Raw genomic sequence first — 26,060 nt, 5'->3', positions numbered from 1 at the left:
TCCTTAATTGGGGTCCTGCCACCAACAGCAGGACTTAACTCCCAATGTCTGATAACTTGAACCAAGGACGGTTTAGATACAGTCTCACCATGAGATGTGATCTTGTCTTTTCCATAAGTCCCCATCTCAGAAGCTGCTGAATCAAAGTGTATTAGTACTGTTTTAATCATGGCTAAACTTTTAGCTTTCAGCAGAGCTGAATACAAGATAGTGGTGTTTGAAAAGCAAAGTGAGTACTTTGTTTGTATCTTCCTTTTTTATAAATTCAGTACAGTGGAGTGTACTCTGTAGTCTTAGACTTTTTGTTTTTTGTTTTTTTTTAAATGGCTGTATATAACCTCAGAGGAAGGAAATCAGAAAAGCCTGGCCAGAGCCATGAAAAACATGCAAATTTGTATCACTGTAGGAGCATGCACACTGAAAGCTTGGTTACCTCTTGACAGCTGGTGCCCACTCCACAGTGGCAGCTCTCTCCCCCATTTAAAGCAGTTAAATTTTATGGATTTTTCCATGTCTGGATGGGCCCATAGAGAATAAGTGCAAATGTGCAGTATATGGCGCTGCAGACTGCACACAGACTGCTGCTGTGTGCAGCATTGCACACGCCACAGATGCAGGCATTCCCCACACTGATTTGCAGTGTGATGAGGGTTTTGTCACGGGGAGATCCTGGTATAGAAAAACCCACACCTTAAAATAGCGGGCCAGCACATGTGGCGACAGTGTGCGTTGCTGGAAACTGGAGCCTGGCTGGCTAGAGCCACACACCAGCTGCTGACTAGTCTCTGTGCTGCCAGATTGCTGTGGCTGCAGCCCCTGGAGGCCCTCAGGACCCCAAGTAAGGCTGCTGGGGCCGTTTCCCAGGGACAAGCAGCAGGTATTGTCACTGCTCTTTGTTCCCAGGGAAACGCATGTTCCTGCTTGTGGGGATGCATCATACGTGTCTATGGGGTAGTAAAGTAGCTTAGCAAGAGTCTAGGATGTAATTAAGTATTACTTAGCAGATTTGTGCAAATTAATGCCTTGGCTCTTTTACTAGTGTTAACATTGATTCATTACTTGATTAAAAATAATAGTCCTAAGCTTATCCCCCCTGCTCAGTGTTTTGTTTTGTTTTATTGTTGGGTTTGTTTTGTGGGTTTTTTGGCGGGGGGTAAGGGTAGGGAGGGTTGTTCTGTTTTGGTTTTTTTAAGTTTAGTTGGTTCATGTCTACAGGGATATATATACTAGCATGTTTTGGAACCAAATATAGAAATGTGAGTTGAAAGGTAGTAGGTAGACTCTGGAAAAGAAGAGACCTGATTTTGTTGAATGGGCTTATATTTTGTTTTTAAAACTTAATCGCTTTTAGCCTGGTTGATAATGGAATAGCTAGTGAACTGAGGATTTCTGTCATATGCTTATCATTAATTTCTCTGTAAAAGAAAAGATGATATATAAAATGCATGTATTAAAGGATGATACAAACGTCCATGTGAGTGTAATCACAGCTGGAGTACATGGCTTCACTTAAGGTTCTATAAATATTTTGCATAAGTGCACAACACACAACCCTCCTTTACTTTCTCCTTCCTTGCAAAGGCAACTGAATGAACATAATATTGTTGCAGCCTTTAATGAACAGTAGATGAGGTCAAACCCTGTTTGTTTCTTTCATGTTATCCATAATGTCTTGGGGTAGTCATAATGTTAGTAAATTTAAGTATCAATTTAAATGGGAAAACTTAGCCTGACTTGTAGATTGACTCTTTGAGGAAATCACTGGTGAGCAGTATTGGGCTGCAGTAATGTTTCCCAAAGCAAGCAGTAAAAGTTTACCACAATTCCTGCCACAGCTACTTCAGTCCCTTACAGTTTAATACTTAATTTGTATCCTCCAATGACTTGTCTCACTCTTGTTCTACCTAGACCTTCAAGCATCAATGGCATCAGTCCTGAAAAAGAAAAGGGGTGTAAGAGCAAATCATAGAAGTCAAGATAGCCAAAGCTAGAGTCAGTACGAAGTTTTAAACCTGGGGCCACAGTATGGGAGTCAGATGTGAAGAACTCTGAAATTCTTATTGCATCACCAAAAATATAATTTCTTGAGATCAAGTAGCCATCCAGTAGAGTTTTTCAGCATATTGCTTTACATCTCTTTTTGTTCATAAAATCTTTTTTTGCTATAGGTCTGTCTGCATTAGGGAGTATTCTCCCACTGTCTTTCAAAGCCCCTAGACCCAGCTTTGTTCTCTGGTCAAATAAGTACTGTTAAGTTTTCCTAATGTTCAATCTTGCCATAGAAGAAACACTAACAAGAAACTATCAGAAGAAAGATCTTCCTAAAGCAGGGGATAATAAGAAAGTATGAGACATTTAAAATTTGATCTAATACAAAGCAAAAATTAAAGGTGGCAGCAGATCTGTTTATATTTATTGTTCTAAATAGAAAAATGTACTATTTTGCCTGTATCCACCTTTTTACACTTTTGCAAGCTTAGAGTGGATAGGGGTTCTATTTAGAAAATATTTTATCTGAGTGTGATATTATACATGATTTTTGCTTGCATCCTAGAGTTTGTACCTTTAAAAAGTATGAAAAAAATAACATGATTGCTACATGCCACTGTCTTGCATGTTATTCCTGTTCTAAACCAAAATGGAAAAACTCTTAAATTTGTCACTTAAACAGTTGCTGTGGCATTAGTGCCTTTGCCAGACTCAGGAGTGAGTGAGTTTGAGTGGCCTGACTAAGCTGTTTTGTTTCCCTTTAAAAAGCACTGGTTCATTGTTTAGAAAAGGTCTGTCTGTGAAGCTTCTGGTCTTGTGTAATGGTCTTTCAGTAGTGTTTTCTTTGTATGTAATTCATAGACGATCTGCTGTTGCCCGCATTCAGGAACTGTTCAGAAGGAGAAAAGAAAGGAAAGAAATGGAAGAACTGGAAACACTGAATATTAGACGTCCTTTAATAAAGATGGTTTATAAGGGTCATCGGAACTCCCGGACAATGGTACAGAATACTTGCTTATTTTAAGAGTTTATCTTTTTTACTTGAAATAATGTAGTTGTTCTTTCTAAAAGGGGATGTTGTGTTTCATTTAAAGAAAGTTAGTTGCATATTAGATCTGTAACTATGTAACTGGATATATGTCACTCATGGGCCCCCATGAGTAATCTAAAGCCACGTGGTGGGGAGACACTAACTTTCTCTGCAAGTTGGGACAGCCCTTTACTTGCTCTCTCACTTGGCCCATCTGCATGATGACACATTGTGTACTTCGAAAAGAAATATAAAACTTAAGTCATGATCTTAATGAATAATGATTAGTTCCTCATCTAACCCCTTGACCACCTCATCTTTATATATAACACAAAGGTTGCTTACAGACATAATCTGTACCACCAACCCCCCCGCCCCCCAAAAAAAAAAAAACCAACCAAAAACAAGCGACCCACGCTTTACTTGAAGAAACAGCACGTTCGTTCAAACCAGCTCCACAGCATCTGTGGAGATCAGGTGATTCAGTAGGGCTTTTTGGCACTTTTATCTAAAGCTGAGTTAATCAGCTATTAGATGAAAGTGCCAAAAAAACCAACAGACCAACCCACTAAAGCATCTGATCTATACAGAAATTGGGTGAGCTGGGTCCAACTAACATGATGCCTCTTCTGGGCATGCACTGGCTTTGGCACAGGAGTGTGCTGAGTTTAAAGTAAAGTGCTGTTTTGGGTTTTATTTAAATGTCTGTAAGCAGCTAAAGTGCTTTACAAAAAGCTCTATCTATACTCACTGTGCTGCCTTTTTAATACACATTTTTTTAAGTATCCTTAGGCCCCTACTGTAGATTACAGATTACATTTGTGCTGCAATTAACATGTTAATCACAGAATAAATAAGAAAGGTACTATATGTGCACCTGATTTAAATTGCCATATAATGGGAAACAAGCCATAGAAATGTTTGACAGATACCATAGAACATTTTTATGGCTCATTTATATGTCACCTTAAATTTAACCTGTGGCTGGTGACTGAAAATCAGCTGATTAAAGTCCCCAGTAGGAGAAACCAAAAACTTGGCTCCTGGCAGGTCAAGTAATGGTTTCCCTCTGCTGGGGACTTTAAACCGTGCACTGAGCAGCTCTTGTCAACTGGGTATAGGGCCATACCAGCATCTGGAACTGACTCCAGTGCAGTCCTGATTGTCAGGTGCTTGGCTTTCAATTTGCTGGTGCAGGGGGAGTCCAGGATCATAATAATAATCATGGACTTCCCCTGCAATGACAAGTAGGGCACGATTGGGATCTGATCCTGGAATTGGATATCAGTCGTGCCCATGTGGTATGGCAGGAGGCACGATTGTTCATATCCTATCACGCCTTTAAAAGTCTTGTGGCCGTAGTTGTGTAGTTGGAAAAGCATTGTTTTTATCACCAGCAAAAACTTGTGAAGGGCAAGCTGTCCAAATGAAAGCTTGTTATTGTAGTCATATTTTTTGCTAGCTGTCCAAATGCAAGCTTGTTATTGTGGTCATATTTTTGAAAATATTATCTGCTTCCTTCAGGTTCATAATTCAGGCAGCCTGTTGTTTACTGAAGAAATTTAAAAAATACAAATTCATTAGTTCTAAAAACAAGTTAGTTTTTTCCTTTTTCTAAGATGGTAGTAGTAACTTTCTGTGGGTGGTTATGGCTGAGACGTATGCTCCTGGGTTTTTTTTTTATTGAGAGATTTACTAAATCTTTTTTTTATTATTATTAATTCCAGAACTTTTTCTAAAATGTATCTTTTGGGGTCCCAAAGTGTCATGAGAATTATTGGACTTTGTGAGACTAGAGTGATGAACAAAGCTCACACATCTTTTTTTCTTTATTAATAGCCTTTTTCCTGTTTTACTTAATGGTTTTGGTGTTTTGAAAATAGAGTGCTAAGTAATATTTGGTATTTTTGGGAAGTTATAGTCAAGCTATTTTGGAGGTAGCTGAGGAGGGGTGATTCATCCAGTGCAGTGGTTCTCAACCTTTTTAGACTCAAGGCACCCATCACTACACTCAAGGCACCCCTTCATAACTTTTTGAAATTGGGTGCCATTCGGTTCACAAAACTAATTTTAAATATTACAGGCCCCCTCTACATATAACCAGTATTGCACAGTTAACTAGTTACCTGGAAACCAGCTATACATGCAAAGTAGCTATCGCACAATTAAAAGCTCCAACCAGCTGTAAAGTTAGACCTAAAAAATGTGTACTGACTTTATAACTGGTTGCTATCGAGCTTTAATTTGCATATGCAACAGGGTTTGTCCTTGTAGCTGGGAGCCCTGTCAGTTGACAGGGCTCCCAATCACAGGGGCGCACCATCCCTTGTTTAAAACCCCTGGACCCTGGGGATCTCAGCTACCATGATGTCTAGTGCTTGGGGATGCAGGAACCCCCTAGGGCTAGAGGATCACTACAGGGTTGATTCCCCCCTGCCCTGGGGGTGCTGGGAAACCCCTGGGGCCAGGAGATGGTGGTGATCTCTGGCCCCAGGTGCTTCCCTCCACCCCCAGGGCGAGGGGATCCCTGTGTGGTAATCCTCTGTCCTTGGGGGTTTCCCACACCCCCAGGTTGGGGGGAGTGCCACAGCAGCAATCCTCCAAGCCAGGAAGTGCATGGGGCTCCCAGACACAGAAGCTTGCTTTTTGTTGGCGTGGCTGGAGATGTGATTGTGTTAATTGTATGTCAGATCCCATTGCACCTTTACCTACACATGTAGAGGGGGCCACAGTGCTTATATCCTTTCAGAGGGATTGGACAGTGCAGGGGAAGGAATTGGCCATTAAATAAGCCTGATCTACACATACCTACTCGTCTCACACCTCACTTATCTCCTTACACCGAGTGGCACCCCGATTCAGACTCATTGATCCAACTTCTCAGAGCACATTCCAGAATTTGCATAAGTAGTTTCAAAAACTGCTGGGATGAATTTTGCCTTCCTAAATGCATATTCCACTTTACATAGCTATTAGTAGGAACTGGGTGACCATATCAGAGGATATAGAAGGGGCAGAATTAGATTTAATGGTGTCAAATTTGGATTTTTTTTTAATTTCAGAAATGAATAACAATGTACACAACTGCCTTAAATTGTTACTAACATTGTAAAGCCAAGCACTCAGTGGCGGTGTGGATTTGATTTAAACCAAATCTATTTAAATCATTATTTAAATCACTGGTCAGGAAGCCCCAATTTAATCATTCTTTTCTACAAAAAGTGCATTCTTTTTTGATATAACCTTAATACATATTAGTCACAACTCGGATGGATGGAAGTCTCAGTATTAGAAGGTGCACACTATACATTTTACAGCAGTGATTTATTATGGTTTTTTTTCAGATTGATTTTGCAGCTACATCAGAAAACTGAAGTATGACATTTAAATTGTTTTCTTTAGCTAAAACAACAAGCTTATGTATTTTAGATGTTTTTCTTCAACAACAAACATTATTTTAACAAAACCTATTTTTTATTATTTATCAATTTTAGAAATAAATGTGAAATGTGTTATTAACAAAAAATTAAATAGATTATTTCATCCAAGTCAACATGATAAACTTAAAATACTGGGTTAGGCAGCAAACTCAGTCTTCACCTCCCTTTTCCTGTTTATTCATAGACTGGAAAAGAAAGGCAAACTTTCCAGCATTTTCACTTCCCAAGTCATTTCTCATTTTAGAATGAATTAGTCCAGAAGAAGAAAATATTCTTTCTACACTGGCATAAAAAATTTGGGTTGGAAGGGACCTTGAGAGGTCACATCTACCTTCCTGCTCAAAGCAGGACCAGCCCCAACTAGATCATCCCATACAGAGCTTTGTCTAGCCAGGTCTTAAAAACATCCAAGGACACAGATTCCACCACCTCTCTAGGTAACGTATTCAGTACTTCACCACCCTTCTAGTGAGAACATTCTTCGTAATGCCTAATTTCAACATCTCTTGCTGCAACTTGAGACCATTGCTTCTTGTTCTGTTATCTGTCACCACTGAGAACGTGGTTTACCCCATCCTCTTTCGAACCCTGCTTCGGGTAGTTGAAGGCTGCTTTTAAATCTCCTCTCAGTCTTCTCTAGACTAAAAAAGCCCAGCTTCCTCAGCCTCTCCTTATAAACCACGTAAAGAAGCTACTGCTGTTAAAAGCTGGATTATCACTTCAGTAGTCTCTGATATATCCAGGTGCTTTTGTGACTTACCAGTTCACTGGTAAGACTTTCTTTAAAACCCCAACAGCAAACATATATTTCTTGAATGGTTCACCCTTAGTTCTGAAATTTATTATAGCTGGTATTACAGAGGGATGATTGCTGGATACTCATGTTATAGCCAACTCTTCTACAGCAGTTAAGGATTGAGAATATTGGCAAGAAAATGAGCTGGAGATAGTGCTTGATGCATTCTTTTTTTAATGTCTGTAATTTAACTCTGTCATTGCATATTTCTCTTTTCAAGGTCTCCCTCAGTTCCTTCGAAATTTATACAGCATCAGCAATAAAACAGTGATTTCCCAGCACTTTGTAGGCTTCAGGATAGTCAGCATATGTTTCATATTTTTCTTTAGCCCAACATTGAGAACTTTGGCATGACAGTTCCATTTATTTTGTCACAACATTGTTCACAAATTGTCATCAGATGAGGCCAGTTCTCGATATATTGCTACTGAGTTCCATTGCATATCTTATGGGAGAGTTAGTTTGCTTTCTCCTGCTTTCTTCAGAGAAGCTGTTGCAAAGTGGTTGTTATGGAAGTATTTTACAATTTCAGCAACATCAACCTTTATTTCTGGAGCACTGAAGTCTTTGGCTAAGAGGTGCATCAAATGAGCACTGCAGCCATGACGTTAGCTTGGGATTTTTTCACTTTCTTATAGATTTTCTTCTCATCTTTGATACATATGCAGCATTGTCTGTAACAGCTTCATACTAGACATTTGAGGGTTTTTTCACAGTTTGTTATAGCTTTTATTGCTACTTCTTGTAAGGATTTTGCTTTATGTGCATTTCCTGATGTATCAATTGCTTCTGTAAGGTAGACAGCCGCTTCTCTTGTTACACAAGTACATATTACTGGGTCATTGTGGACATTGCTCCACCCATCAAGACTCAGGCTAACAATTTTCCCCTCTAGACTTTTTGCGCACACTTCAGTTTCTTCTCATACAATTTATTCAACAGTATTGTCTCAAATAGTATATAAATAGAAGTTATAATCCCTATTCCATGATGATATCTTTCAGCTTTAACATATTTTAAATTAAAACTATCTTTATATAGGTTTATTTTTTTAAAGAAAGCATCTTAACAAAAATTAAAAATATGATTAAATAAAAAAATCTGATTTAAATTTAAAAAAAAATGATTTTTTAATTTAAAAAATCATTGATTTTTATCCACCCTGCTCAGCAGTTAAGAAATGCCACAATTAAGCTTGCTTGTGCAAACTTAATCCAGCCCCAGTCTGCACATGTATTACAATACAGTCTTGAATTACATGTTCACTCCCCACACAAGACCCTGGCTCATTAGTTGCATGAGATGAACAGGGCTCGATTAATAAGCTCCTGTTCATTATTTTGTTTTGTCTGCGTTTTTTGTGTGATGCTAGGTCTTATTTACAATATTCTGTTTAAACCATGCTCTGAAGATACAGTTATTGACTTCCTCATGGACTTTTGTATGTGGTTTATTACTATTTCAGAAAACATTAATTAATTTTATTGTTAACCCAACACCCATGTAAAAGAGGTGGTAGTATTAGCCCCATTTTAAAGCTGAAGAAGCGAGAGAGAAATTATGGTAATATTTTGTTGTTCAATTTTAGATGCTTAAGCAAGGGTACTTAGCATTTGATGTACTCAAGCACAGTTCCCATTAACATCAGTTTTGTATGGAAGCTCAGCCTTTTTGCACAACATGCCACAGACTCTCAGGTTAGGCACCCAAAAGATGGTAACCATCTGTGGAAAGATTAGTTTGTGGCTTGTCTAGCATTACACAGGAATTTGGAGACAGAGGTGAGGATAGAAATTAATTTTCCATTGGTGCCTTGGCAGTTTTCAGTTTGTCTTCCTGTAGTCTCCTGTTTCATTTGCTACTCACCTTTCATCTTCTGAAAAAGATGTCCAAGGGATTTTACAGATCTGGCCTCCTTTTCTATACAGACTTGAGTCATACCAGGTCATGTCTGTTTTGTGCACTGGATGAAGCAGGGGACTTGAATAAAAACTGATAAAAACTATACCATAATATTATGCACAAGGAGGCTGAATTAAGGTTGTACTGGCAAGTTTTATTCTAGAATTTCCTAACTTCAAAGAGCTTGAATTGGCAGCTTTTTAACACGAGGGAGAAGAGGATTGCATGGGTTTGTGTCTGTCATCTTCAAGTTTTTTGAAAACGGGAAAAGCAAATGAGAAAAAAAATCAAAATATGCAGCCCCATAGTGACAGTACATTGATCATCAGCACAGTTGAGACATTTAGGTTCTCCAAATAGACCTCTGCCACTTGAATTACCAGAGTATCTTGTTAACAGTAGTAAGTTGTCACTCTTTTTGTGAAGCAAAATTAAAATAACTTTATCAATGGTTTTCCCAGACGTTTGATAGTGGAGTAATGATGAGACCCAGATTTTTTGCCAGGCTCTGGAAAGAGAATTTTGGAGAAAAAGAAGGCATGTTAGTGGGTGGAAACTCTTCTGCCTGCCCAGCCCTCTTCCTTCCTTCCCACCCTCCCATCCCATATTGATACCTGTTTAATTCCCCCTAATCTGTTCCTGTTCCATTCCTCCTCCTTCCCCACTTTAGATTTCTCATCTCAGTTATATTCATTTTACATACCCGCCTCTCATTTCTTCCATCTTGCTTTTGTTGCCTGGCCAATTCTGGTCCTTTCCTTCAGGCTCATTAAGCAGATCTACACATTCATTAATGTGCAGAAGTTACTGTGCATTTAGTTTATTATTTGCTTAATGAAGTACTAACTAACTGTGCAGTAACTACAATTACAATGTGCAGTAGTGCCGGCACTTGTTTTTTTTCTAGTGAATCTTACTGCTCAGTAGCATATTAGCACGGTTTTTGTCTGGCATGCTGCTGCCCAGTATTGTTAGGCTACAGCACATTAAGCGTCTTGTGTAGACACGCCCATTGTGTTACAGTTCCTAACTCTAGTCTCCACACTTCCCTACACATTATCTGTCTCCTTATCCTGTTGACCCAGCCCCTTCCCTCTGGGTCCTTGACTGGGTGCTCTCTAATCTCCAAACTGCCACTAACTCCTACCCTTAGTCTCCTTCCTCATGTTCTTTACCCAGTCTCAGTCTTCTCTCGACCTCTACTTTTCCAGTTCCTTGCCCTGTCTCTTTGACTGTCTGTCTCTCTCCTGGTTTTGTTCCACTATAATTTCTAGCTCCAGTGTCTTTGTTCAATCAGTCCTGGTTTTTCTTGTCCAAAATCAGCATCCTTCCAAGCAGATCCTCTCAAAGTCCTTCTCTCTATCTTTATCTATGTATTTGGTTTTCCTTGCTCGCTCCCACTGCCCATGGCTCCTGGTCGTCTTGCATGACAAGTCCCATTCCATTCAGCTCTCAGTCAGTGGCTTGACTTTTGCCTCCTCCAATCTTAGTTTTGCAAAGTCCTTGTTCCAATTCACTCCTTTCCCTCCCCCTACGTTTGGATTGAAGGAGCTCTGATCTCCTTTCTAGTGCCTGCCTCTGCCCTAATCTGGAGCATCAATTGGACTGAAGCTGAAGACCAGCCCAGAGCTAAACCCTCTTTATTCTTGGCTGGAGCTTCCCCATTCATTCTGCAAGGATGGCACATTTAATCTGATCCACACTGAAGCTGAGAGCAAGGCAGGAGCATCTTCATTGAGGATGGAATCTTCAGAGATCTTAGCTTTTAAATTCTGTGATTGTATGTATTTTACAAAAACCAAAAGATGCACCTCCCAAGGGTTTTTACAGTCTAATGCCAATACAGTAATTATAAGTATTCATAGCCAAATTCTCTTTTGCCTTAATCTTGCCCCTTGTAGAGGCACCAGTTTCTATTCTTCATCTCCAAGTTTTCCTGTTGAGTGCATCCTTCAAGCTAACACTCGCTTTGTGTCCTTTAGTGTCTCAATTTAGGGGGAGGGCAACCTCATAGTATTTGTCCCACGATTGCTAGATCCTCTGTTCTCCAGCCAACATACCTGCTTCTTACCATCTCACGTGACCAAACCATTTAAGTTGATGCTCCTCAGTTTTTACATGATGCTGCAACATGTCTTGCATTATTTCATTCTCTCATTTCACATAGCATCCACCTGAATATGCTTCCAGAACACTTATTGCAGTCTGAGTGGAGAATTTTGAAGTGAAGCTGCATTCAAGCTGACTTTTGAGTGAAGCTGCATTCTGGGTGGAGAACTTTGGTCTTGGTTTTTCACTTTTTTATTCTTATTTTGCCCTAAGGCAGGGGTAAACAACCTTTTACAAACATGGGCTTCAGCTTGCAACCCAGCCAGCACCACAGGCCACTATTCCCTTCTGGCTGCTTCAGCAACAGCAAGCAGAGGCTGCAGCCAGAAAGGCCAGCCCTCCGTGTGCGTGGGCCATCGCTGCTGGCTGGAGCAGCCAAAGGTGGTCAGCATGCCATTAGCCAAACTGACTGGTTCAAACAGCTGGGGAATTGGCATACCCTTAGTAAAACATAGACTGGATTGGACCTTTGTAGGCCAGATTTGGTCCACAGGCCTTAGGTTGCCAACCCCTGTTCAAGGGTATCCTGCCCCTCAGTTCAAGCAGCTAACAAAAGCTCATCTGTGTGAGCTTCCTGGACGCTTTTTGAAACCCACGGAACAAATATTTGTTATGTGAGTTTAAAAGTTAAATGAGTCACCAGAAACAATGGTGCTGTCCCAAACCATGCTTACAGTAGCGCTTGGGTTGCAATTACTGTGGAAGGAAAGATTATCTTCCTTGTATAGAAATTGAAATTTGTTCCTTCTGTGATGCTTTTAAAATGTTTTTGTGCAGAGTTGAGGTATCTTAGATTTTTTTACTTTTTTAGTTGGGAGTATGTAGTGTAAGTGCAAAAGGGGCATCATAAAACAGATTATTTCAAGGAAATGGAGCCCTGTTGTCTCTGACACTTTCTCCTGGGCTCAGCTGTATCTATTGCAGTTATTGTCAGTATTTATATTACTGTTATGTCACCAGCATCATGAATTTTAAAACCTCATCTTGACAAGGCCTCATATACAGAACTTGTAGAAGATTATCTCCTCACTTGTCTCCCAAGGACTTTCACAGGTCATCTCTGGCTCAGCCTGTGCAATCAGTTACCACCTCAACATGATATTTAGCTAGAGGACACACAGCTGAGCCATTGTCTTGACCAGACTGTCATTTTAAATAAGACAGTGATCCGAGATCTTCTAGCTCCCAGCACCAAGAAGAACCAGGGGAGCTGGTTCAGCCATGAACACTTGTGGGCTTCAGCAAATTCCAAAACTAGATGACTGCACTTGAGCTGCTGAGTAAGGAGTCCAGGACTGCAGTGAATCACGATTGTATTCTAGCCTCAAGAAGTTCCTTTTTCTCCATCTCCTCCTTTAGCTGACATCTGCCGCAGATGGAGAGAACCAGCATTTGAACACAGATGACAGAAAATAGGTTGGTTTCTCAAAGCATATACTAAAGCTTGATTACCCTGTAACCTGTCAAATCCTGCCTGATGGAGGTATCCAGAACATTTCATCAGTCTTGAGTACCTACAAATCTTGGAGCTCGGATATAAAATAGGCTCTAGAACTCTCTTTCTGTATTTCTGAAACGATTTAATGGATCTAGCACCTAATAGTCCATGTGTATTCCTAAAGTTTAGTATACTTATTCATTTAAGAACATGTGGACATTCTGAGGGAATCTTATCCTTTAGTTCTCTGTATCCACTGTACACCTGTTGTGCCTTATGAGAGTCATGAGCAACTGGTGCCATTTCTGACCGAAATAAGGTCTCATTTAGAAAAGGAATCTTTCTTTCTTTGAACATGCAATAGTCTGGCCAGCATGGAAGAAAATTACCTTGGATACATCATTTCTAGCAAACTATCACTGATTGGTAGAGTTCCCAATTCCTGAGCAAGCTGTTCGAGAAGCTAGGTAAAAGCCATCTACAGGATAATCGAGTTGCAGGTAATATTTTAGACCTAGAAGAATCTTTTCCAGAATTTAGATGTGGAACAGAAATCATCTCAGTGGAACTGATGGAGGATAGAGATGTCCATTCTCATCTCTTTGGATCTCTAAACAGTCTTTGACATCACTAGCAGTGAGACTTTGTCCTCTCATGTAAGACAGGTGGGAGTTGTTGAGGGAAACGTACATAAACAATTTGAATCCACCCTGACGGCATGCTCCTGATGAGTAGTCAGTGGGGGAAATGGCATCTCCACCATAAGATCTTGAGCTGCATAAATCTCACGCCAATCTTCAAGGGATTAACTATAGTTTATAAACTGTATTAACCTCACCTGGTACACCTGGAGAATGGGATCTAGGCAGGTAAAGGGAAGAATTTGAGTGCATGTGGGGCTGACAGAAAAGGAGAGAAAGGTGATTTTGAATTTCCCTTTGTGGAAGAGCCTGCAGAAAGAGCAAGACCTCCAGCCGTGCAGAAAATAAGAAATAGGGGGAATATAAGAGAGTTTTAAAAAAATCTCAAGCGTAGGATGAGAGAAAGTCATCAAGTTTTCTATTTTCCTTCTATATTGAGCTTTCTTGAGGGATAGTAGGAAGATGTCCATTGTGTTACTGATCTGAGGGTAGAGAGGTAAGGCTAGAGAGGAGCCCAAGGGGTAAAGCTAGACAGGAGTCCAAATATAAACTTGTATTTATTTTGGCAGGCATTTAATTTATTTAGGGCATTGTTAACCTAGAAGTGGTGAAACTATGTGTAACCCAGAAAGAGGGCTGAATTGCAATAAGTGATGGACTCCACTGGGGGAAAGGAAGTTATTGGCATAGTTATTGGCTGCATAATACCTGGCCATAAGGGAACATGTTAGGCAATAAGTTGCACACTTTTTGGCAGACCCAGAAGGTTCAGCAGTCACTCTGATCCTGTCATATATCTAAATGCAGCCAACATTTACTATTAACATTTACCATTACTATTACTTTGTTTTAAAGTCCATAGGTTAGGGCCAGCTTTGTTCTCGAAATGGGTATTTATTTAGAGATTGGAATAATTTCTGGGCTAATTGTGTGAAGTGTAACAAATATTTAATTAATTTTATTTTCTACAGATAAAGGAAGCCAACTTTTGGGGCTCTAACTTTGTCATGAGTGGTTCAGATTGTGGCCATATCTTCATTTGGGATCGGCATACGGCTGAGCATCTCATGCTGCTGGAAGCTGATAATCATGTGGTGAATTGTCTTCAGCCTCATCCATTTGACCCGAGTAAGACCATCTCCATTTGTAGTGTACATGTTCATACAGCTGATAGTATGCTTTTGTAAAGCTGAGTCGTCAGTATTTTGTTCTACCAAGGGTGACTTTACTAAATCATTAAGAGCCTGAGGGTGAATCTTGCTTGCCTGAAGGCAACATATTGCTGCCATTCTAGTCTTCTAATAGTAAATGTTGGCCCACAGAGGCTGCAATATCCTATAGCTCCTCAGTACAAAAAAGGTGGTAACACATGATATCCAACGGCATTTGAAGGAGGTTAGGATACAGAAAGAGTCTCTTCCACTTCAGCATGCACAGAGAAAGAAAGCTCAGTGATCCCCACACATAAAATAGCATGGGAAGTAATACTGAAGTCTGACAACTTTTGTTGCGGGCTGAGTCTTGAGCAGGAGATGTCTCAAACTCGCCGACTTGGTAGGAAAGAAGTAGAGTTGACACAGAAGAGCTTTGGTAGTCATATATCTCTTGGGTAATTTTTTGAAAATATTCTAGAGCTAGATCTGTTGCTCTAGAGGAAAGATGATGTGATCTGGATCTTAGATGAAAATGAAGACTGAAACATTTTGCAGTTTCTGATGCATTCAGAGTAGATGCCTTCAATTCTTTTGTTATTGTTGTTTTTCCTATGACTTAAGCTGCTTAGTTTCATCCAGCTACCTTCTCTGTAATGTTTAGCATTTCCATTAGATACCTTGCTGCAAAATGTTCAGGTGATGCAAAGGTGAGATATGAAGAAAGATTGGATTACTGTCCAAGAAGAGTTAAGGTGTGGAGTAGAATAATGGAAATGGTACAAAGTTGAATAGTCTAAAGTGCAGTCATGCAGTTAGAGTAGTTGCTATAAGACAGAATCAGACTAGAGGGAAACAGAGGAAAAGATGTACTTAGGTGTATTGCATATTGTATGATGACCATGAGCTGCTCTGATGTGGCTGTGAAAAAGGCTAGTTCTATTCTAGGGTGAATTAGGTATGGTGCATGCAGTAAAAACAGGGAAGTGTTCATACCACTGGCAATACATAGGTACCTCTATTTTAAAAAAAAAAATTTAAACTGGAATGGGTACTAAGAAGGATGGGTTAGGGAGTCAAGAGCTATCTTGTAAATTAAGTTAAAAGAACAAATTTAGACTGGGAATGAGAAGATACCTAATGCAGAGGAGTGAAGTTTACAGCGGTCAAGATAAGGAACCTGCTTTGCTTCAAGATAGAACTTGAGAAGCTTATGGAAAGGATAATATCATAGGACATAGGTGTTCTCGGATGAACAGTGCATGTGATGATCACTTCTTGGCCTCTTGTGGGCTAAGATCAAGACAATTCAGTTATTTGCTATCCCTGTGTTAGGGTTGAAAGGTAACTTTTTCTTTGTGGGGAAAAGAGTTACCATGTGGTACTGCCATAGTTTCTATAGGCTTCTGGATGCCAGTAGGAGCCAGGGAGGATTTTTTTTCTTCTCTTGAATGCCTTAAGGTTTCTAGTGTTTCTTTCCCTTTCCCTAAAACAGGGCTTGGTAGCCTTTGGTTGGTGCAGGCCACCTTTTGTGACTTTGCCCCCCACTGTGAACCACAAGTTTCCACTCGTCAGGCAGTCAGCTGCCTGCATTTACTTTTGCCTCTGATCCCATCCTCTCTGCAGCAAAGGGAAGCACAGCTACAGCAGAGCAGTAGGTGCTGCAGTGAGGATAGGTGGCACAGTGCAGTGCTATGCCACCAATCCCCCATGTTGGATCACACTCTTTGCTGGCTGTAGGTTGCTGAGTCCTCTTCTAAAGCATAGGACATTGGCCCCATCTAGAGGTGTGAGTTTTCGCTAAGCTGTATTTAGTAGCTTGGAGGGCTTTGCCATATGGTCCAAGTCGAAACAGTTGCCAGATTTGAAGTCATGTAGGAATTTTTTGTTAGATCAGATTTGCAAGGACTATGGATAGATTTGCATTACTTTGTAGCATGGGACAGATGTCTCTTCCAAGGACCATCAAGCATGTATTTACTTATTACCTTCTTTGCCAGGGGCAAGCAAAGTCTGGTCCACAGGCTGGATTGGGCCCACAGCAGACTCCATTTCCTAGCAGCCCCTGCCTGCGTTGCCGTGACTGGTTTCAACAGCAGTGCCATGATTGTGCAGGGCCAGGGTTTCTCTGGACACCAGACCCGACAGCGCTGGCAGAACGCACGGCTGGGCAACGAGCTGCTCTGGGGCTGGGGCCTTGTGGCAGCAACAGCGTAGTCTGGAGCTGAGGTACAGCTGTGCTCCGCTGTCCTGGCTCCGGACCACGCTGTCATCACTGAAAGATCCCAGCCCTGGCCGCGGAGCAGTTCCCTGCCTAGCCACCCGCCCTGCCGGTGACGTCAGGCATCGCTGCTATTGGGTTTCCCTGGAAACTGGCCACAGTGATGTGGGCAGGAGTTTCTGAGAAATGGAGTCCAGCTGCTGGCTCGATCCACCATTTTACCCATCCCTTTTCTATGCCATTGCAGTGTCAGGACAATGGCAGCTCTCTTGAATCCCCTGCTTTTACAGAAGGCATGTTGTAAGGTGCTTTTTGTTACTGTCCTAACATGAGAAGTTGGCATGGGATGATCTGCTGGGCCAGGGTTTCTCTGGACACCAGACCCGGCAGTGCTGGCAGGATGCACGGCTGGGCAACAAGGTGCTCTGGGGCTGGGATCTTGTGGCAGCGACAGTGTAGTCCGGAGCTGAGGTATAGCTGTGCTCCACTCTTTGGTCAAATGGTTGCAGTTTCAGTGGACTGGTCTCAGGGGCCTGCTAAGCACCATCCAGTCGCATTTTCCTATGAAATGGGATTAATATAACATTGCAAAAGGTTTTCTTAATAATATTTCATCTATATTAATATCAGAAATGTAATTGGTAAGACCGAGAATCTGAGAAAAATGTTCACACTTAAAGGAACACTCTCCTATTTTGGATAAGCATCTGAACTTTGAATGTTTAATGAAATTGCCTGGTCCTAGATGCGTGTTAAATGTGCCACTACTTGGCCCCCTGCGAGGGCCAAATCTTTCAGAATCTTTCCCGAAATATACCTGCAACTTACCTGACTCTTAATCCTGTGCAGCTCCCTTCCAGCTGTGTCTTTGAAAAAGGAACAGTGGAGATCAGCCCTTGAGGCAAAGGGCTGGCACTTGACTCAAAGTCATGTCAGCTGAAAGCCTCCTAACAGCTCCCTGCTCCGTGTTGTTCTAGTGCAGTAATTCTAAGGACCCTCCAGTTCTTCGTCATGTTGCAGATATTTTTAAAAATATTTTTCAAAACACCATGTGCTTTTGAAATGTACATTACAAAAATTTGAAGAAAAAAATAGTTGTTTAATTTGTGGAGCGCTTGCATCTATTGTTGCTTATGGACCTGCAAGTCCTGCAATCTTTACTGTGACAATAAATATTTTTTGAGTCATCAGAGAGTATAATAGTCACAGAAACTTTCTAGTTCTAAACGATGCACATTCTGTATAAAGAAAACGAAATCAAATATGAAATTGGTATTTATTTTCTTCGCGTTTAATCTGTCTCAGTTCCCATAAAAATGCTTGCTACTTAGTCTCATCAAACACAATAGACCCAACAGTGTAAATGTTGGCAGGATTATGTATTTCCATGTAAAATGCATGTTTTTAATTAGATGAGGGGTATATTTGGGTGTGTGCAGACATGCGCTTAATGATGTACTTCTGTCAAATTCCAATTAAGACATGAAGAAAACAAGCACTTCAGAGTGTTTTTCCTAATACTATTTTATATGTAAATTTCTAGTTCTTGCTTCATCGGGTATTGATTATGATATAAAAATCTGGTCACCGCTAGAAGAGTCCAAGATTTTTAACCGAAAGCTTGCAGATGAGGTAAGAAGATTTTCTCTCTTCACAGTAACACTGGAACCTCTGTTTCTAGCAAAAAGTGTCTCTGAAATCTCATCTTACCTCCGATAGCTGAATGTTGTTTTTTAAATTTAAATAAATCAGTCATCAGTTTTGTTTTAAAAATAAGCTGTTCTTAAAACAATTGATTTTTCAGGTCTTCCTAGCACATGAACACCCATAAGTAAGAAATACTAGGAAATACTGAAATTTCTAAGAATAGCAGTGATAGGAGACCACAAATGTGAAACAAATGGGAGAAGAGTTTGAAGAAACAAATTTACAAAGATGGGTAATAGGATTCAATAATGAAAGCAGTGGCAAGTGACCTAAAATAACTGAACTAAACCCGTAGATGTACTGCAGACAGGTTAAATTGAAAGCAACTCTATTCAATAATTTCAGGTACAAAACTATGTTGAGAAACATAGTGGAAGCTGAGAGTTATACTGCTTGGTTTCAGCAACCAATCAGCTTACAGTAAGCATTTTAAATACAGGAAACTAAGTTAGGATCAAGTAGAAATTCAAAACATGGCTTTGCAATTAGGACAGTCAAATAATCTTTGCTTTTTCTGGGGTGATAGTCTGCAGTGACCAGGCAGTTATAACTAGGGGTCTACCTAAATTGTGGGGGGGACTTACCAATTTTCGTGGGTTGATCGTGGCATAAAGTTCTAATTGTGCAGTTGTTTCACAGCAGCCCTGCCCTTCAGCACTGACTGGCAGAGAGGCCTTGGTGGGGAGGTGGGGAAGAGGGAGCAGCCACTATCTCAATTGCCCTCTGCTCTTCTTGTGGCCCTGTCCCTCGGCACTGATTGCCAGAGAGGCCCTGGTAGGGGCAGAGGGGAAGCTGCCATCTTGTCTGCTGCCCTTCACGCCACCCCACCAGGTGGCACATTTTATTTTTAGTAAGTTTTTTGGGTTGATTTCATGGAGTTTGGAGACAATTCCAGTTTTCACGATTTTCATGAAATTCATGAAACTGCAAATTAAGTAGGTCTGTAGTTATAACTAATGAATAGTTGTCATGCCAGCTTTATTAAACTGATTTTTTTAATGGGATTTTTTTCAATTTTTACTGTCATGGTGTCACTGCTGGCATAATAAAACAGGGCCAAATTAAATATTTCTTTCTCCTCTTGTGGTCTTTTCAAATAACTGCTGCTCAGGCATTGATGAAGTAGCCGCGTGATTTATTCTCTATATAAGTAGTGTGTTGCTTCAAAAATATGTGCTGTCCACTCCTTAAATCTGATGCATTCAAGCAAATCTGTCCAAAGGCTATACCATGTGTCCTTGTGTTCGTTGCAATAGGAAGAGTGTGGGTTCAAGGACAGTATTTGGTTTAAAGTCCATTGAGAGGACAGAGGAGCAAAGGGAAAATGACTTGAGTATGACCAAGTCTTTAAATCTTTCATTATGTCACCAGTTTGGTTTTGTATTCTTGATACGACTGCTATGTAGTTGTCCTGTTCCAGCCAAAAGGTTTTGTCTTCATTTTTAGGAGTGGGTAAAGTGATCCTTACCCATGTGTCGTATGTTATGTTAAGCCTGTGGCATGCTGCAAGATAATTCAAAATTAAAAATATTATTAAATGTAGATCCTGTAAAAAGTATTCTGTTCTGAGTTTATAACACTTTAAAATGTTCATGCAGTGGGTTAGTATTATGGCTGCAGTTCTTCAATTTTTTTCAGGCTAAGTAAATGAAGGAGAAATAATTTTTAACACCAATGCCCAATTCTTAACAGTTGTAGAAATTTTAGTTTTTCTGCGAGAAACGTTAATTCTTTTATTAAGTTCTGCTTGGGAGGAGTAAGAAATTTGGGAAAGATGAGGAATTCAGTCTTTGTTAATTTAATGATAGGTGTCCGAGATGAAATGCCCATATTCAAAACTAGATGATCAGGGAAAGGCCAGGAGGAAACGGTACTTTTAGGAAACAGTAGCTAAACTAAGAGAGCAGATGAGATCATTCACCAGGAAAAAGTTAAGGGGCTATGGGCAGAATCCTGAAACAGAGTCTTAGAGGGAGCAGAGAGGAGGCTAAAGGACCAAAAATAGTGTTGCTAAAGGAACAATTGGACAGGTAGGAGGAGACCCAGCAAAAGGCAGACTCATGGGAGTTCAAGAATGAGCAAGTTGAGGAGGGAATAGTTAACTGTCCAAAAATGTTGGTCAACAGCGAATGATGGTAATGGAGAAGAGAGAGGCTCTTGGATTTGGCCAGGAGTAGGTCATTTGTAACATTTAAAAGAACATTTTTCTTGGAGAGAACAAAAAGGCATCGGAGCATCCATGTTTAAGGAAGAAAGAGAGGGTAAGAAAAATATGGCAGTAAATATGGTCAGGTTTTTAGCAGTCATAGAGGAGTACTTTTGAAAGCTGAAGGAAAAGAACCAGATGAGAGTAGGGAGAGAATAAATAGGAAGGAATGAGAGAAGATGGGAAGGAACTGGGTCCAGTTCAGTTCCAGGGTTTCAAACTTCATAGCTGGAAGAGGTGGTGAACAGGAAATGGGGGGGGAGGGGAGGACACTGTGAGACTAAAAGGAGAGAAGTGACTTCTTTTCCGTGGTCAGGACCAGCATTGGTGCAAGAGCTTCATTTTCTACATTAACGTATGTCACTCCCGCTTAGCACTTGTCATTCATGTCATATCTTGTTGTCACATTTATTTTTCTCCATTGTCTATCCCTGACCAGGCACTCCAATACCATAGTGAAGATCACATTAAAAATATTACCTGGATAGAAAAATAGGTATATGTGGATAGATTCCCCCTTCTGTAACTGTTTTTTCCTCACTGTACCGTACGTCTGTAACACTCGTCTCCATAATTTATGCTGTTTACTCTGTAATCTGTCTATAAGCTTTTTTACAGAGTCCAAGTTACATAGTGTCTTATATACACTACACACTAAGCCTGGTTAAAACCATTTGAAATTTTATTAATACTTTTTTTTTCTCCCTCCCACCCCGCCAATCCCAGGTTATAACTCGTAATGAATTAATGCTGGAAGAGACAAGAAACACTATTACTGTTCCAGCTTCTTTCATGTTACGAATGTTGGCATCGTTGAATCATATAAGAGCAGGTAGGAGACTATTGGAGCAGTTTCTGTGCAGTCTTGTATAGAGGTGCACCGATATATCCGTCCAATATTGGATCAGCACCGATATAAAGAAAATTTATTGGAAATCAGCTATATCAAGCCGATAATCTGGCCAATAAATTACCCATGCATGCGTGTAGCCGCAGCACAACACAAGTGGCAAGTACAGCCCGGCAGCATGGAGAGCTGCCTCCAGCTGGTAAATCTGGTCTGATGGAAGGGCGGGGGGGGGGGGGAAGGGGCTGGGGGAGCAGATCAAGGCCACTGTGGTGAGGGAGGGGTGGGACAGGGGAAGGAACAAGCGCTGTCCAGCCAGGGCAAGGTAGGCACAAGATGGAGCTACAGTTCGTCTGGGGGGAGGAGCAGGGTGGCTCCTGCTGCTGTGTGCCGCTGGTCCGGCAGCCGACTGCTTGTCTGGAGGCTCCCGCTGCTGCTCCTGCCACTTGTCGGGGGGGGCATGCCCCCAGATCTGCATAGGGTAGGGCAGGCTGGGGCCAGTTCTGCAGCAAACTCTTCCCAGAAGGGTGGGGCTGTACTAGGAAGGGCTTATGGGGGAGGGGCTGCAGCCACAAATTTACTGTTGCCTGTTCCCAGCGCAGCCCCGCCCCACTGGGAAGAACTTGGTGCAGCCTGGCCACAGCCTGCTCTGCACAGATCCGGGTGCACGGGCCCCCTCTGTGCCTTCCTGGACAAGCAGCAGGAGCAGCAGCGGGAGCCGCTGGACAAGCTGCCAGACCAGCAGCTCTTGGATGAGCAGTGTGCAGTGGTGGGAGCTCCCCAGCTTCCTGCGCCCCCCCTCCCCCCCCCCGAATGAACTGCGGCTCTGTGCCACGCCTGCCCCACCCCAGCTGGGCAGCACTGGCTCTACCCCAGCCCCACACCCTCCCTTACAGCAGAGGCCTTGATCTGCACCCCCCCCCAGTCCCTCACCTCCCCCCTCCCGTTCCACCACACCAGACTTACCAGCTGGAGGCAGCTCCCCATGCTGCCAAGCTGGTATTGGAAATTGGATCGTATTGGGCAATATGCCTCCTTAAAAATCAGCTATTGGTATCGGCTGCTAAAATGTCTATCGGTGTACACCTAGTCCTGTACTATATATAATCCTTGTCTAGTATAAGTATTTATTGCAAAATTAATATAGCTAACGCTGTTAGCTTGTGTATGGCTAAAACATCACCCCAAAACTATCACAATTAGCTTGTTTTATTTTTAAGATTCCTTGGGATATATGGTCAGATGCTATACGCTTCTTTATACAATTTATGACTTCCTTGTTTGGTATATTCTGTTCCAAGGATAGAACAACTTTACACTTCAGTAATCATATTTCTGACAATGTTGTTTTGCTGAAGAGGTAACTGATGAGGTGCACTGTTTGAATGTCCTGAGCCAATTTTTTGCTCCCTCCCTCCTGTGTCTCCTTTTAATTTTGCTCTTTCTCTAGACAGCTACTCAAAAATCATCTCTTGTGAAGCATACAGTCACTGACAGCAGTGTCCCCAGTTTTCTGACAGATGCAAATTTCTGTTTACAACTGTCTTTTAATGCTTCCTTAGCTCCAGCTGCCTTAAAGAGACCAGTCACCTCATGGATTCCCTATCTTTCTTTTTTAAAGTGCTCAATCCCATTTCCTTTGTGCTGAAAAAAGGCACAAGTTAGATGTTGCCTCATTCATCCCCTTGGTACTTAACGATTTCTAGTCTTCTTTGTTTTTACTGTCCTTGCTTTCTTGTGTTGTTGTAGCATTCCTATTCAGTATATGCAGTAGACTTGTCTTTGCAGTAGTACCTAGGTGCACTTTGTAATAGGTAATGAATACATAATTTTGTAACTAGGAAGTTAGAAAATATTTTAAATTGTACTTTTAATGATTCTTTTGTCTTACAGACAGATTGGAGGGTGACAGGTCAGAAGGATCTGGTCAGGAAAATGAAAATGAAGATGAAGAGTAACAGTCTCTTCTACGTGACCACCTAGATGTTAAGGAATTTGTATAAGACATTAATTATATTTTTCCTTACAGAGCTTTAGTGCAATTTTAAGGTATTGCTTTTGGATAACCTAACATTTTGTTTTTGAACGATTGTGTGCATGACTCTGGGGGGAGAGTGCAAGTAAAATAAGCAGAAATGTTTTTAAAATGTTTTGGCATGTATGAGGGGTGCTAGAAGATGCAAAGTGCAATATTTTCCTTAACTTGCAAACGTGGGAGCTTGGATCAATGTTTAAAAATAACTTTCATTATAGTAAAAAAAAAAACATTGGTTCAAATAAATTTCTATACCTGCTATCTGCATGTTTGTTGCTTTCTAATTAAAAAGATTTGGTTGTTTTAAATTCTCATGCTCTCTTGTGTAGTTATTGATTTGTCATTATTAATATTATAACCTCCATCTTGGTTCTTTCTCCCAGTATGAATAGGATGCTGTGAAGTGTTGAGTAGTTCCAATTCCTGTTGACCTCTATGATAGTTCATGCCACCCTGGAGAAGTGGGCCCTCTATCCTTAACAGTCAATTAACATGAAAAGGGCCCATCTGATTTTTTTTTCTTAATTCATTTTTTTAAGTTTTTCATTTTTTTTGTGTCCATACATTTGTGTAATACCCAAGGAGAGTAAAATAAATTTAATAATAGTGTGATATTATGAAGGTAAAACTCCCACGAAGAACAATGGTTTTGTGGCTGTGGTTATAATTCTATATGGGAATTAAGGAAATCTTAGCTTATAAATTGTCTCTGTCACAAAATCTACATGTGCTTTTTGGGCCAGACATTTAGGCCAAATGTTTTGTAGCTTGGGCAGGTACAGAAAGCTTATTGTAATGCTGGGTTTGGGGGTTGTTGGGATTTGGATGGGCAAAGAATTGACTTTGAGTACCTGGAAGTGTCTGAAACTGCTGTCTGACTGTCCATTCTGCCCCAAACCCTTGAAGTGCTTTAGCCTCTTCTGTAATTTGAGGACACCAAAGTTATTCAGGCTTTCTATACTAAGGCAAAGTAGTTATGTCTACTTGAGCATTATGAGTAGCATGTATGCCTCTGGGAAAATTAAAGGGAGATATGCAGCCTAAAGAAATGGAACAGACCTATCCCAGAATTAACTGTTTTGCAAGAGAACATTTTGTGCTCTCAGGTTGCAATGGCTTGGTGCTCAGAATTGTGAAAAAATTACTGTGCCCTGCCACTAAACACCAGCTCTGCAAAAAGGGACCTGGGGGTTACAGTGGACAATAAGCGGAATATAAGCCAACAGTGTGCCTTTTTTGTGAAGAAGGCTAACAGCATACTGGGCTGAATTAGTAGGAGCGTTGTCAGCAGAATGAGGGAAGTGATTCTTCCCCTCCATTCAGCACTGGTGAGACCGCATCTGGAGTACTGTGTCTAGCTTTGGGCCTCCCACTACAGAAAGGATGTGGACAAATTGGAGAGAGTCCAATGAGGGCAGTGAAATTGGGGTTGGGAATAGGACTTATGCAGAGAGGCTGAGAGAATGGAGCTTATTTAGTGGAGAAGAGAAGACTGAGAGGGGATTTAATAGCAGCCTCCAACTACCTGAAGGAGGGCTCTAAAGGGGATGGAGCTAGACCAGGGGTGGGCAACATCTGGCCCATCGGCCAGATGCAGCCCACGGCAGACTTCATTTCCCAGCAGCTCTTGCCCATGTCTCTGCAGCTGGTTTCCATGGAGACCCCAGGAAGGGCAGGGCCATGACAGCATGGGGCCAAGGTTTACACGGAGGCTGGAAGGACATGCAGTTGGGCAGGGAGCTGCCCTGGGGCTGGGATTTTGCAGTTGTGACAGAGTGGTCTGGAACTGAGGCAGAGCTGCGATCTGCCCTCACACGCTGGCTTAGGACCGCAGAGCAGGCACATGCATGCAGCAGATCATGGCTCTGCCCCAGCTCTGGACCCCTACCATCACTGCCACAAAATCCCAGCCCTGGAGCAGCTCCCTGCCCGGTTGTGCACTCAGCCAGCACTGCTTGGGTTGGTATCCATGGAAACTTTGTGATACTGCCCCTCCTGGGGTCTCCATGGAAACTGGCCACAGCGATGCAGGCAGGAGACCAGCCAGATCTGCCATTTTGCCCACCTCTGAGCTAAACTGTTCTCGCTGGTGGCAGAAGACAGAACAAGAAGCAATGGTCTCAAGTTGCAGCAAGGAAAAGTTTAGGTTAGATCTTAGAAAAACCTTTCTCACAAGGAAGGTAGTAAAGCACAAATGGGTTACCCAGAGAGGTGGTGGAATCTCCTCCATCCTTAGAGGTTTTTAAGACCCAGGTAGACAAAACCTCAGTTGGGATGATATAATTGGGGAAGTCCTGCTTTGAGTAGGGTATTGGACTAGATGATAGGGCTGTGCTAAACTTTGCCAGGTGTTTCATTCTGAAGCTGTTTTGACACGTTTTGAGCTTGAAACAACAAAATCGAAATGAAACAAAAGGCTTTGAAACAGCTTTGAAATGTAACAAGGGCGCTCGAAACGTTTCAAAAGTTTTGAAGCTGGGCTTGCTTGCAGCTAAACAGAAACTAAGGAGAGGGAGGGGGAGGAGGGGGTAAGGACTGCTCTGATATT

General features: G+C 41.4%; 1 protein-coding gene across 6 annotated transcripts in view; it reads left to right on the top strand.

Annotated features, from left to right (window-relative positions):
* DCAF6 (DDB1 and CUL4 associated factor 6) overlaps positions 1 to 23,820 on the top strand; it is a 142,424-nt gene extending 118,604 nt beyond the window's left edge. For all 6 annotated transcript variants that reach the window (XM_090058962.1, XM_090058952.1, XM_090058935.1 and 3 more), the window contains 5 exons: positions 2,851 to 2,989; positions 14,317 to 14,473; positions 18,261 to 18,349; positions 21,357 to 21,462; positions 23,371 to 23,820. In XM_090058962.1, the coding sequence (XP_089915088.1) occupies positions 2,851 to 2,989; positions 14,317 to 14,473; positions 18,261 to 18,349; positions 21,357 to 21,462; positions 23,371 to 23,435 (556 nt within the window). In that variant the 3' untranslated portion in view covers positions 23,436 to 23,820. The remainder of the gene's footprint in view (positions 1 to 2,850; positions 2,990 to 14,316; positions 14,474 to 18,260; positions 18,350 to 21,356; positions 21,463 to 23,370) is intronic.
* Positions 23,821 to 26,060: the final 2,240 nt, after the last annotated feature.

Source organism: Crocodylus siamensis, chromosome 1 (assembly GCF_052110815.1).
Source record: "Crocodylus siamensis isolate JL-2025a chromosome 1, ASM5211081v1, whole genome shotgun sequence".
NCBI classification, from domain to species: Eukaryota; Metazoa; Chordata; order Crocodylia; family Crocodylidae; genus Crocodylus; species Crocodylus siamensis.
The sequence above is the reverse complement of the archived record's forward strand: the minus strand, read 5'-3'. Positions and strand labels throughout refer to the sequence as shown.